General features: G+C 41.5%; 1 protein-coding gene across 9 annotated transcripts in view; it reads left to right on the plus strand.

Moving 5' to 3' along the window:
- eml1 (EMAP like 1) overlaps nucleotides 1-14540 on the plus strand; it is a 45463-nt gene that overhangs the window by 22250 nt on the left and 8673 nt on the right. For 3 of the 9 annotated variants that reach the window (XM_035611368.2, XM_035611371.2, XM_035611365.2), the window contains exons 2-9: nucleotides 3951-4133; nucleotides 4514-4567; nucleotides 6458-6596; nucleotides 7854-7919; nucleotides 8775-8903; nucleotides 9166-9194; nucleotides 11283-11309; nucleotides 14164-14293. In XM_035611368.2, the coding sequence (XP_035467261.2) occupies nucleotides 3951-4133; nucleotides 4514-4567; nucleotides 6458-6596; nucleotides 7854-7919; nucleotides 8775-8903; nucleotides 9166-9194; nucleotides 11283-11309; nucleotides 14164-14293 (757 nt within the window). Of the gene's footprint in view, nucleotides 1-1304; nucleotides 1384-3950; nucleotides 4134-4513; nucleotides 4568-6457; nucleotides 6597-7853; nucleotides 7920-8774; nucleotides 8904-9165; nucleotides 9195-11282; nucleotides 11310-14163; nucleotides 14294-14540 lie in introns of those variants that run through there. The other 6 variants (XM_035611367.2, XM_035611366.2, XM_035611369.2 and 3 more) reach the window with 6 other exon arrangements.

The following is a 14540-nucleotide window of genomic DNA, read 5'->3' on the forward strand; positions in this document are numbered from 1 at the left end:
TCTGTTGGCCTTTTTGTGAACACCGGTTGTGGTTTTACGAAACCCCCCCATTGTGGTGCCGCTAAACCTGGCAGCAGCCGAACTTTCCACCAAGTCAGTTGAGCTTCATTGTTTTGGATTCTCTGCGCCACAGAGAGAAAAGAAAATAGTGTGCAGGGGCACATGGTGAGACATGTCATCACTTTATCACATTTATTTCCTTTATTCCCCATATCTGTGTATATATTTCCATCCTTACATACGTCTGTAAACGTGCCAGTGCATACAGAGTGAAGGAGTGAGTCAGCTAAAAAGCCAGACCGCTCAGATCAGCACTGGGCTGCTGCATTGCTTCAAATATGAGTGCGCTGCCTCAGTGTTGATCAGAATCGTTTCCCCTGGACTGCTTTAGTCTTTCTTCTCCCTCAGTATATTGATCTTTGTGGCTGATGAGACAGGTCCAGCCTCCAGTGTTCATAATTGATGACAGTGGGTTTAGTAAATGACTCAAAAATACGATGGAGATAAAAGCTGAAGGTGGAGTGCCTCATTTCTCTTTGCCCTTGTTTAAATCTCTGTGGCTGAAGAGATGGGCAAGCATTTGAGCAGGTGAGTTGATCCTGCCAGATTGACATCGCCTTGCAGAGGATAATAGGTAATAGGGAGCAGCAGTGTCACAATCTATTAAGGTGAGCAGACAGATGGGCTCAGATCTGTTCTCAATTTTTGTGACCCAGCCACATATTGACCAGATAATGAGACAGGGAGAGAAAAAGAAAGTCAGGGAGTCGCTGAAGGAGACTGACAGAAATGAAGTAATTGAAGCCGCTGGCTGACAGGTGTGAATAGTGCACTGGAGCAGGAGGGGGGCTGTGGGCTGTGATGATCTGCTTTTGTCAAAAGAGAGACAGGGGGCTGCAAGTGGTGATGGATTTGTTGTGAAATTGAGATTGACTTCTCACTGATACACCCTCTCTGGCATGTCACCTGAGCCCCAGAGAGTGCAGTCACATCAGGACCAAATTCAGCCCTGTCCACACTGACTCTGCTGTAGTAACATCAGAGTCACGCCATCAACACACCTCTCTCTATAAAAACACCAGACTTCACAGGCCACTGGCCTTTTCCGATTTTCAGTCCTGTCTGCAAACGTGTTATTGGGCGTGAACTCGCCCAAGATGTTGTTCTGAGGATGTTAGCGCAGAGCCGTGGGATTCACGTCCGTGACAGCCAGTCATTGTATTCCAGCGACTGATGGTATCATGCTGTCACAGTGTCGGTGTTGGGAGCAGACCCACACCAGATGCTGAACAGATAATAGGAGCTTTATCTCTGGATATCAACTCTGTGACACACATTCTCATGTGAATATGAGCAAGGACTACTTCAGAGAAAGTGTTGCAGGTGAGCAGAAAGTTATTAAGATGCAGTTTTATTTCTGGAATATGCTACGTCAATGTTGTTTAGGATGAATGGGTGAGATTGGCATTGTGCGTTATGAAACAAGAAAGCACTTCCTGAGTAGAAATAAGTCTGTGAGTGAATATATGAGCGTGTAAACTGAGGCAGACACATTTCTCATTGTGCTTGCAAAGTCGCTGCCGGTTGTGTTGTGCTTCAGACTGTGCAACTGCAGTTTTCATTTGACTCCATTTCTCCAGATGGGGGGTTTCATTATGGGATTCTCATTTAGTGGGCAGATGAGAATATTAGACGGAGGTCTTGCAATCATAAAATTGCATCCTGTCACACCTTGTGAACCTTGACGTCTAATTGTACTCTGCACTCTGCAGATATTTTTTAAAGTGACAGATTGCCTTGTGATTTCATACTGACATTCATGGTCTTAAGAGGATGGTGTCACATGACTTTGTAGATACTATTATTTTTCCTATAATGCCACCAACATTAACATTTGTGTTTTTTTCGCTGAAATGTCCCCCTTAACATCAATATAACTTTAGTCATCCTCTGACTTTTTACGTATTTTAAGTGTGTCCTATACTTGGTCATACTTGTATGTCCATCACTGTGTTGCACACTCTAAATGGAAATGGTGAATGTTATCCAGAGACTGCCGTAGACAAAATGTTGTTTTACTGTTGTTAAACTAACCAACTCACTTTTGTGCTTAAACCAAACTTTTCCTGTTCACATCATACATCAATGGATTCATTTGTTAAAGTGTGGTTTGTAACAGTTTGGGAAAGTACGGACCAAATGATGTCGTCCTGCTGATAGGAGCGTCAAATCAGAAAATACTTCTGTTTTGTCCTGCTAATCGTTGGCATGTTACTGTAGCTTTGTCATTGTGAGCATGTTAGCATCCTGATCTGGCTAAGGGCAGCCTCAGAACTACAAGCATGATTGCAGTTTTTTGTCTTGTTTCAATGCGAAGCCCTGTTTCAGTAAAAATCGATGTGTCTTTTCTTTCATGTTTAACAAACTATTAATCATAAGGCAGCAGTGTTGGACGTGACAAAAATAAAACAGGGCACTGGACTGGAGGACACTTTTGTGTTCATGTGTGTGTAGCTTTAGATACTGTGTCTATAGAGCTGTAATTCAGACATTCTGAATCTGTTCACATTTCCAATTTACTGTTACAGGATTCAACCGTCCCATCTGCTCAATACACCGGCCTTTCTCACGGAGAGGCTCCCTGACTAAAACAATTCATTACCAGCTGACAGGCGCAGGATTTTTTGCTCACTAATGGAATTTGTCCACTAATTAACAAATCTGTGAAATTACTTTACTGCCATGTTCTGCCAAACTAAATGAAAAAGACTTCACTAGACCTTGTGGAATAATATACCTCTGAATACTTGTTGTGATGCATGAAAATATATCTGAACGAGTGTGGCAGTCATGACCCTGACTCAAGTAACATATTGTTTCCATGGATATTTACACATCGTGAACTAGAATTGTAAGATCATATTAGGTATAGAAAAAAAGGTAATAGCAGGATGGGTTATGTTTTATTGTGTTTTGTTTTATTATTCTGTGTTAGTGCAGCAATGTTTGAATGGACTACATTTAATTTTCTGGCAATAAAAATACCATAAACTTGAAGAATTGATTTGTCAAGTACACTGTGACAGCACAGGAAACCGGAGACAAATTCCTTGTATGTTTACACATGCTTGGCCATTAAAGCTGATTCTGATTCTGATCTACAAGCAAATATTTAGGGAGCTGCTAAATCCCCTGAGCCGCTTTTATTCATTTTGTCTCAAACCTCTTTGCTTTTCACCAGATCGTCTGGATTCTGAGTATTTGAGGCACCGTTGCACTTGATTGTTTGAGAATGTTATTTACCAAAGTCAAGAGCTTCCTCCGATTTCAATAATGTTTGCCGGCAGTCGGGGTTTAAAGCAGATTCACAGAAGGAACACACAGAGCAGATCTGCCTAATCACCAGATGCCTGCTCTCTAATGCATAATGCATCAGACTTTTATTGCATGTCTGCAGGGAAAACACAGCAGTGATTTACATTAATATTTCATCACACTGCTGTGACATCAAAAGCTTAATGGAGGGGACCCTGTGTGTGTGTGTGTGTGTGTGTGTGTGTGTGCGTGTGCGTGCGTGCGTGCGTGCGTGCGTGCGTGCGTGCATGTGTTATCATTAATGAAGTACACCCTGGTGACTGAGGTTTGGCCTCAATCGGGATGTCAGGTGGAGAGGTGAAAATAATCTGTTAAATTGGTTTAAACTCAAACAGCCAGAGAGACAATATTAACAGGGTCATGAATGAATACAGTAATACTGGGGGCTCTACTGGGGTCTGATCAATATATTGGGAGGTTAATATTTAAAGCAGCTAACCCTAAAAGTTAATCGGCTCTTCTCTATAACAGCAGGGTTTATTGCAGTTCAGCTGGATACAGTTCACTGCATACGCTTTAACCAGGTGTGCCTAATAAATTGGCCACTGTCTCATCAGCTCTCGTTGTTTCCTCAGATGACAGTGCGTCAGCCGCCAGCAGCATGGAGGTGACGGATCGCATCGCCTCCCTGGAGCAGAGAGTCCAGATGCAGGAGGACGAGATTCAGCTGCTGAAGTCCGCTCTGGCCGACGTGGTTCGCAGGCTCAACCAGTCTGAGGAGCAGCATGCCATGGGGTCACGCAGAGGACCCACCAAAGGTAACACACGGCACCGGCGTAATATGTCAGCTTATTCACCCACCTTTGACAGGCATCCTTTCCTTCTTATCTCACTTGCTTCTCTCTCTCCTACGGTGGCCCTGAGGTGCAAATCACAACGACGTGTAGGAAAACATGTCTGCAAACCACAAAACACAACAGCAAATCAAAACACACGACAGCAAATCACAAAAAACAATGGCATCGTGTTTTCCCATTTGTAGTTGTGATTTGCACTTCAGGGCCACCGTACTCTCCAGGTGATGTCTCCTTAAAATCCAGTTCAGTTCCTTTCTCTGGCTGACTAGTTGTCGATCTCCTGTCCTCGTTTCTCCTGGATTGTGTTGTGTTGTTAAATGTGTCGTGTGTTACATGTGTAGACCCTGCTATGATGAGAAAGTCTCCCTCAGCAGACCGCAATGTTGGGAAGCCAGGTAGGCTGACCTGTCTGCACTAACCAGGCTTGTACAAGCAAACACTTTTCAGTCACTGCTTGCGAGTATTGTGTTCTTATTATAATAAAGTGTAGTATTTCACCAGGAAACAAACTGCTACTGTCGGTACTATAATATTAGAATGTAGTATTTCACCAGGAAACAAACTGCTACTGTCCGTACTGCACAGCCTGAGGTCAATACACCCAGTAGATACATGCCTTTTTTATGAGTCCAAGATCTTTGTGATAACATTAAGTTATCAATGAAGTGGCTAAGCACAAGTTAATCTTTGTGTATTCAACATTTCTGTTAAAGGACCATTTCCCCCGGAAACTGTTATTTCCCATTAACAAAGAAGGAGCTGGTGCTGATATTGTTTAATTCCTACAAAACAATGAAATATCACAGAAGAGGAACACCTGAAAATGTAACACAGACCACAAACTGCAGCCTCGGCAGTAGGTGTAGATCAACATTTAAAAAAATAATGTTTAGTCACTTTTTGGTGAGAGTAAAATGAGACACTGGGTACAATAAATATAATATGATAACAAGCAGCTAGAAGCTGTTTAGCTTAGCTTTGCATAAAGACCTTAAGTCAGTATTTTTTATCTGGAACAGACAGACATGAACCTCTCATCTAAACATGGGCAAGAAAGTGAATTTGCATATTTCCCCAAATGTCAACATAGATTTGAATGAACACCTTTCAAACACAATTTAGCTTCAATAGACCTGAATTAAATCCAGTTACTTCAACTCTTAATTTACTTAACTCAAAATAACTCTCTGTGTTATCCCATCTGTTGTTGCTCTCCCTCCACCTGGTATCACAGACCCAACATATGTTAAAAAGCAGCACATCATCACACAATAAGAACATAAGGTTTTTTGTGTGTGTGTGTGTGTTTTTGTTGTGTACCAATACTGCATGTGTCGATTTTCAGCTGAGGTGTGCTTGGTTCAAACTGTATCTTCACTCTAGAGGCTGATGAATCCTGCATGTGAAATCGTCTGTACGTCATTCGGCTTTTTATGTCCACAAATGTGCATTTGAGTGAGGAAACATAAACAGATTATGATTCTGAGCTGCTGCCACTTTCAGTCCTTGCAGGGACTATGGGTGGATGGAGTTTCACTTTGATTTGGGAGCTGGACAGTCATGGACACACAAACACACATATTCCTTTTCTTTAACAGGCTGACAAAATCACAACCTCTGTTTGCCCCTGCTGTGTAATTACTTCATGAAAGATAACAGAGAATAATGTTTGTGTAGTCATGGGTGTGCAATTCACATGTGTTTGTGTGGGCCTGATCCTCTATGTGTTAGTGAATGTGTTTCTCTGCTGGATGAAACAGTGTCTATTAAATATTTATCACTGCAGATAAAGCTGCAGCTTGGATTTGTTAATCCGGGCTGGTTTGTGCGTGTGTTTGTGAATGTGTGCGCGTGCACTTTTTGTGTTGTTGTACCACCTTCTACAAACAATATAAGAACATATGGCATCCATATGAAAAAATGATTGAAAGAGAACAATATTCTAAATGAAATGAGAAAAAAATTCATTTCAGATTTGGATTGCTGTCTGTAAAGTCAGCACATCTGTCTGAAATAACAACAAATGAACAGAACAGTGGACACACTATACTGTAGATGTCAAACACAATAGCACTAGTAATGCTGCTATCCCAGTGCATGGTGGGGGTTCTTTGCACTACACCCATCCCTCCTGGGATGCCACACAACGTTTATATATAGTGTCATAGATTTGAGATCATAGATTATATTATACATAAAGAAATGAAACCTCTTTTGACAGCATGGTGTAATGTCTGTAATGTGCTTTTCTGAACCTGCTCTGCTGTTTGTCTTTTTTCTTCCAGCCAGGCCAATGATTGCTACGCTGCCTTTACGGCCCACAGTAAACAATGGGACCGTCCTACCAAAGAAAGGCGGTGGCACTCTGCCCTCCCCGTCAGGATCTGGATCCAGAAAGGACACCAGCACCCCTGCAAGCAGAAGGTGAGGAAACTAAAAGTGCACCGCTGTAACTGAAATCATTTGGGCTATGAGTCTGAGCAGATTTCTGCCAATTTCAGCAGATTTTGTTGCTTAAATGAAGCCACAGTCCTTAATAACTCCTATTAGCAAATTGTGAAGCGCTGAAAAAGGTGCATGGATTCCCCTGTTGCAAGGTCTTGCATTTATTACATTTTTTTCCCCAGGCATTTTTTGTCTCCCCTGTCTGTTCCATGTCAGACATTTTCAGCCATAAATCATCCCATTTCTGACTTCTAATCAGCCGAAGCCAATGATGTTACACAGGGCTGATAAACAGAGAAAGTGTATTTTCTTCTATCTTCTCTGTGGTGTGTGTATACATACATGCAGGTAGGGCACAGGTTATCAATCTCATCAGTCAGGGGAGGAATAGCCTGTACCCATCCCTGGATGACACTAGCATAATCAAATGAAGCTCAGTGGACAGGGGGGGGGACCAGCTCCAATCCAAACAGATGTTCACTCCCCTGAGGTGTTGTTTACTATTATTTCGTCCTCTGAGATCTTTTGCAACAGTGGGAGTAGAGAGCTGCTGACTCTCAACCTGAGATTTAGATATGGGTGGTGTACCCCATCTCTCGCCCAATCTCACCTGGGATTGGTTCCAGTTTATGGTCTCAATCTCTAGATCCATGTCTTCTCCAATACAGCATGATGTTCATTTAGTAAATGATGGTCCCATTAAGAGTAAAATAAGATGATATGCATTGGTACATGGTGGATGCAGCGTGATTGACGGCTAGTACCAGGTGGTCGTGCAGTGGACGAGCTCTCAGTCAGGCCCACCCCCCGCTCCTCCATATATGGTTACTTCTGGTTCCAAAAAACTAAGATGTAGCTGGTCAAAATACAGTGGGTTGCCACTTGCATCAGACACAGTTAAACCAGAAATCTCAAAAGTTCTTCTAAATTTGATTTTCTTTCAATTTGCCCCAATGTTGGTCTAAATGCTGAAGTCCTCTTTCAAAGCCACCTTTACAATGTCTGAAACAAATTCTATTGAAATATATTTTGCCTCTAAGTTGTCAAGTTTAAACATTGAGTCTAAAAACATTGAAAAGGCCCAGACTTGTTATTGGCTGTCTCCTCTGTTTATCTTTACATGTTGTTGTCCTTCCTGTCCTGCATGTCCGTTCTGTTGTATTGTCCCTCTCTGATAACATGTCATTTCCACTGTCATGTCATGTCCCATCCTTCTACTGTGTGATGTCCTGCCAGTCTGTCCAGTCTGTCCAGTCTGTCTTCTCTGTCTCGATCCGCCAGAATTCTCTATCTGCCTCTCAGGTGAGAGACTCAAGTCACAGTTACATGTGACTGGTCACGTTGTAACATCATCGCAGTTACGATGCATATTAACCATCATCTTCATTTACTGAATCATTCACCAAACTATCATTTTATCCCATGTTTTACATTCGCTGGAGCAGCGTTTGTGTTGTTTACTGTCTGTATCTGCGATTAGTCTAAAGTGCAGATTAGTCACAATCCCATCAATGTTGGCAAACACATACACCAGCCTTCCCCAATACCCTGTGGCCCAATTACTGTGATTTCTCATGGGATAACACTGCAAACAACAGTCTCTCTCTCTCTCTCTCTCTCTCTCTCTCTCTCTCTCTTTATTCTGTTCTGCTCTTTACCGAACAAACACATGCAGGCTCTCCAGAAGGGATCACAGCCACCGGCCAGTTTTAGGATTTGAATAGACTTTTCTCCCATAGGGTGGATTATGTGTCTGTGCCGGCTGGCCATTGGACTGCTGATGGAGCCTTTTCATTGTTGTGACTCGGCAGGCTGTCTGCACCACCATATGCAAATCCACACAGGTCTGCAGTTAAAATCATCACAGTGAAGCAAACCGAGAGTAAAAGTGTGAGGAAACAACAAACATCCATATTTCCCTTACTTCTCTGAAACTGTTGTGTAGAGTCACACAGTATAAGAGATGATGTTACGACACATCTGAGCTGAATCATCAAATAACTACATCCCTCCCTGTGGGTGCTTTCAAAAGCACTTTCTTGGACTAAAACTTTACCAGGGGGCATTTGTAGAAAAGCAGCGTCAGGTAATTTCATGACCCATTTCTTGTTCTTCCCCCCTCCTCTCTTCCTCTGCCCACCTTCTTTCTCACCACAGCACTGTGAGGAGGGCAAACTCAAATGAACATATGGGAACTCTGACGCGGAAAGATTTGGGCGACTCCAAGGGCAACCGAACTCGCGCCGGATCCACAGGCAGCAATTCCAGCGGCAAAAGAAGTGACAGGTAACACGGACATTACGAATGAACTGGTTTTCCCTCATTCAGTGCCACATTCATACTATACTTTATGTGTCACTGATACTTTCTGTCCAAACAAGATAGTAGCTTGTGTTTTGATCAGATTTTTCTACTTGGACACACTAGATAACACGCTGCTCTCCTTATGATGCAATTTCAAATCAACAACATACTGTGCAGCAGATATGGTTTATCCTGAGCGGGACGCTGATTGACAGCTGTCTGTCTCTACTCATTTACTTTGCAGCAAACAGAGGGATCCAGTGTTTAATGCAGGTAAGAACCAGAGGCTTTTTTACGGCTCCATAGCCTGACAGCTGTGAGAGCTACATGCTCTCATACAACCCAGTGAGAGCCAATACACACCAGAGGCTCAGTGGTTCTCTGTGCCAGTCAGAGGTGAATGCATTTTAAAATTAAAAACTATTTATTAAGCTTGTTTACATTCCCAAAGAGAGATTACTCTGTGAAGGGAAATACATTTGGTCAATTACGATTCGAGTCAGTGCTTTGCACTGTTTTCTGCACACAGAGGACAACTGAGAGATCCTTGAGTTTCAGTGTTAAGTGAATTTCAATATTCTTCCATCCATTAACCAGTCCACCTCATCCATTACCATCCAAATGTCCATATTCTTTCTTTTTAATACTCTCTTCCTGTATTGTTTAAGTTAAACTTTTGGTCGCACAGTTTAACCTTTTTTTAATTTATTAAAGGCTAATTCCTATTTTCTCATCATTGTGGCTACCAAATGGTTTTAGCCTACTGAGACTTTTCAAATTTTAAATAAACCATTTGAAACACTCGTCCCTGTGTCTGACTAAAACACAGAAGGTGTTTGGATGAGCTATTGTAGCTAATGTAACTGCATAGGGAATTGCTGTGGCATCTCTCCAGCTAACTGAAATGAAATTATCTATTGGAAACTAAAACTTATCAGGCTATTTTTAGGGGGCTCATATTTCTTTCTCTATTGGAGTCTGTATTCAATAGATCTTTACAAAGGGGGTATTGTCATAATGGCTACAATGGTACAATAGTTTAGAGCAAGTTGAAAAAATTCTAGAATCTACCTTTATGTACTGATAGTTTTTACCTGATAACTCTCGATCTTGTCAGCAGAGCTTTATTCATAATGTTTCTTTTTTTTGGGGGGGGGGGGGGGGTTTAAACCAAAAATCTGCCATAAGTGATATTCGTGAGTAAGGAGACAAACAAAAGAAAAAACCAGAAGCTTTTGACTAAAGCAGAAAATGACCCGCCCATTTATTGAGTTAAACCATCCACCAGACAAGTGAACCTACTTCTACACAGCTTGTTCTTTACACAAAAAACATGGAACACATGGTAACAAGGCAGTGGCACACAATATGAAATGAGATGAGTATTGATCAGAATTTCCATCACCAGTGCTCTATTGATTTTTGTATGAATTGAACTGCTGTTCCTCATTTGGTTTACACACCTGGCTCCAGATTTATTCAGTTCAGGCTGCAATCCCCCTCAACAAAGCTCATATAGACTCTACACACTCTAAGACGCCCAGGTTTTTAGTGGTGAACAACTGACTGTCCCTCGACCTCTAGGAAGAATGAGGTTTAAATGTAGCAAATATGATGATATGATTCAGATAAAAGATAGAATGCTTTTCAGATAGAAAAATAACTGTACATTTTCAAATTGTAATCATTGTGGTAAGACACAGTATTGTTAATTCAATAAGTATTTCAAGTAATAAATTACATACATTATTGTGAAAGTCTTGCATGTTAATGGTCTAAATGCTGCTATGTGGGATGGAATGCTGACTATTAGGAGAAAACTTGCCACAGGGATCATTATTGCTACTGTAGAGCAATTATTGGACATTTGAATTAATTATAGACCAATAATCCTCCTGCATAACAGCACTATCGGCGCAGTAAACTACCTCTGGGTGAAAATTAACCAATAGAAATGATAATTGCAGCAGTAACTTCTGCCAATATTATGCTAATCTGCGACACATGGAGTAATTACAATCAGAGTGACTTATTGAAACAGTAAAATATACTGTGAGACTGTGCAGGCAGGTTCATGTGCTATGGTAAACTTTTGTGTCATTTAGAATACAAAAGTTGAATTAAAAAAAAGGCAAAGTAGGCGGACAAATTTAAATGATCTACTCACTTACGTAGGAGCAGAGGGTGGGACACCATCGCACAGGAAACGAGCATCGACTCATTAAGAGTGTTGAGGACAGAAGCTGCTGTTCATTAGCACCAGGAAACAGGTGCACTCAGAGTAGGACAGAACCAGGAAGTGAGGAAGCCATGCCGCTGCTCACCTGGTGCTTGTGTGTCTCTCTCTGTGACCTTTACAAGGGATGCGACGTGTGACCCACTGCAAAGGTAGGCGGCCCCCCCACCCAGCCACCCTCCCCCAATGCACCTCGGCCTCAACAGCTCTCTGGACAATGCAGATGATTTTGCTTTGATCCGTCTAATTAATCAGGACTATTATTTAGAAATTTGAATTAATACCCTAGTTTGTTGGGGGCTTTGTAAATTTTGTCACTGCATTTTTGTCAGCGGGTCCCTTCAATGCAATGATCAGAGAGCTGTCCAGACAGGGGCAGGAGTGGGCCGACAAAGTGTGTGTGTATGAGTGTGTGTGTGTGTGTGTGTGTGAAATTTGTCCTCCCTTAAATTGTTCCGAGACTGAATTAACTAACACACACACGGGAGCCGACCTAACTTCCACTGAATACTGCGTCAGAGTGCGATGGCAGTGTTTGTGGTTCACTTGTGTGTCTCCACACTTGTTGTGCGGATGAAGCTGCTGCTTCACCAGACGTGTGTCTGTTTGCTCACAGCTTTTAGTCTGAGTCACCATAGTAACAACACAAAGATTTCTGACACTCGCTTCCTCGCAGTCGTTTCTGCGAACTCTTTAAATCTTCTCTTCTGAGATTCCTCTCAAGAGCAAGCAGATTTGCCAGTGCTGTTATTACCTGCCCCCGAAAAAATTTACATTTGCATTACAAACACATTCAGTCTCTCTTTTTTGAGGATGCTCCCTAAGTCTGTTTGATTTTACTGCTTGTAGTTTTCTCACGCAGCCCAAAGCGTCATCTGTTTGTGTGTAGTCCCCTTCAGCAAAGTATTCACAAAGCTGCCAAGAAGACCAGCCTCATTTCTTCTCAGAATATTGCTGTTTACCCAGTCTTGTTACAGGATAATTAACTGTTTAGGATAATAAAATTAACTGTGCATTTTATCTTTAAAAGCATTGCGATCTTTGGTTCCCAGCATTTTTGGCAGGTTACCTGTAATTGTGTACCCCTTTAATCTCTCATATTGTGTTTTTGGGTTTATGATACTCATTTAAAAAAAAATTCTTGCCCAGAAATTCCTCAAAATTTTTGTGTTAATTAGGAAAAGTAAAGGGAAAGTAGGAATTTTCCTGAAAAAAATTCTTTATTTCAACCCATGTAAATACTGTACTTAATCAGTTGTACTTCATTTATGGAAACTTTTCTCTCCATATGTTGTATGTTGGATTGTATGCTGCCTTTAATTTCCCAATTTCCCTATTATTAATACCAAATTACGTTCTTCTTCTTGGTAAAAGTGGAAATTACTCAGACGTTATAGAACTGTAAAATAACCACAATTTCTTTTTTTTTTACTTAGTTATGAGTAGCGGGAAGTTATTCTTCTTCTTTCCTGCTCCATTAATCATTTCCTGAACTTCAGATTAGGGAACCATTGATGTAGACCAGCGAGGCATGAAATTACTAACCAAAGATTAACACAACCCCATACTCTACTTAATGATAAGATCCCAGTGAATATATGTTTGATGACAATAAACGTTCTGGTATTTCATAGTAGGAGTCACTTCCCCTAGTTTCCTTTTAATAGTTTGTGTCTCTGTCACTTTCATGATGCTTTCACTAAATATGACACAAAGAACAGCCATTACACCTGTCTAACTTATTCTACCAACCTCTTCCACCCTTTTAAATTTCTCGATCCTTCGCCCTGCTTCTTGTCCTCTTCTGCCCAACTGGCCCTGACAACCTTCACTGCCCCTCTCCATCATCTGCTCTTTTCCCCATCTGCATCATAGTCACAGTACAGATTTACCTCAGCCGCTCTGCCAAACAGACGGGGACCGGCGGCTGCTCCGCGGCTTCGGCTGTAAAGGCCCATTCGGCTGCCAGCCCCCAACAAACCTCAGTAAGCAGCAAGGCCAGCTTCGCCAGAAGGGGCGGTGCTGCTAAGGCGCCGCCGGTCAGAAAGACCCCGAGTTTTAACCTCCATCTGAGGAAGTCGGGGAGTTTGTCATCATATTCTCCTCTTGATACACCCAGCTACCGCAGCCCCATCAAATCTCCGAGCCAGTACTTCCAGATTTGTTACTAGTAACTGTTTTACTTAAATTAGCAAACTTTGATTTGCTCAGTCGTAGCCAGTCGGTACAGAGACATGGTGAAAAGTAGATTTGATGTCACATCTTTCCCATTAAAAGCAGGAGGTCTATAGACACCTGCCCTCCACATGTCATCTCAGATTCAACAGGTTTTGTAGCATCACATAATAAAAGAGTAAGCAAGCAAGTACTGGACCCATTGACAAGTCTGCCCCATAAATCCTTCACTGTAGTATATTTCTCTTATAATGAAAAAAAAAGAAGAAATGGTTCATTTTGTTTGTTTTGGTTCCCTTGATGTTTTCAGCGTGATTTATATTCAGTGTTAGCATGTTTTTAAATACTAAATTAGGATTTCTCATTATCCCTTTTTCTAAGCTTTGATCTTATTTTGTTTTTTCTTTTTCATAATATTTCCATTGCTCTGCTTTTTTCCGCATTTTATGTTGGTTAACCTTTGCTGTGAGCTGAATATTCGTGAGTTGTGGAAAGTTTTTAACAAAGTGTTTGCAGTTTCTTTTGCGCTCTTTGTTGTCATAAGAATGTTCGTGAAATGACTAATAAAGTCAGTTAAAAAGCTGATTTGTTTGTGAAAATTCTGTCATTTTTTGAGTCTTTATCACAGAAAAAAACCCATCAGATGTCATATCATTCCATTATCCTCAACATTGTCACCATTGTTACAGCACATTGTATAACACTCTAGTGACACTTTGTCTGAGCTTCTTGCATAAAACAACATATGACAACATATTAACTGACATAATTTCACCAGTACATTTTTAAATTGTTTATCGTGCCACTGACCATTTCTTTTGCTCTTTCCAGAGGAAGGTTATGTGAAAATGTTTTTGAAGGGTCGCCCCGTCACCATGCACATGCCCAAAGACCAAGTGGACAGCTACTGCCTGGAGGCCAGAGCGGAGCTGCCCAGCAACAAACTCAAGCTGGACTGGGTGTATCCTTTAACTGCAGAAAGCAGATGGAGACAAGGATGTCACGTAGCCTGTGATCCCAACTCATGTCTTTTTATTTATTTAATATCCTCAGCTGAAAAAAGAGCCGGGCTCATGGCTCTTCAGCCTGCTGTCAGCAATAGCCTTCACAAAGAGTCAGCAGCTCCTCTTGTGCTGTTTTATTATGATTTCTTGTTTCCATTCATTTGTTGTTGAAAAAAATGACTGTAGTATACCGTTCGATCTTGT

Source organism: Scophthalmus maximus, chromosome 15 (assembly GCF_022379125.1).
Source record: "Scophthalmus maximus strain ysfricsl-2021 chromosome 15, ASM2237912v1, whole genome shotgun sequence".
Classification (NCBI taxonomy): domain Eukaryota; kingdom Metazoa; phylum Chordata; class Actinopteri; order Pleuronectiformes; family Scophthalmidae; genus Scophthalmus; species Scophthalmus maximus.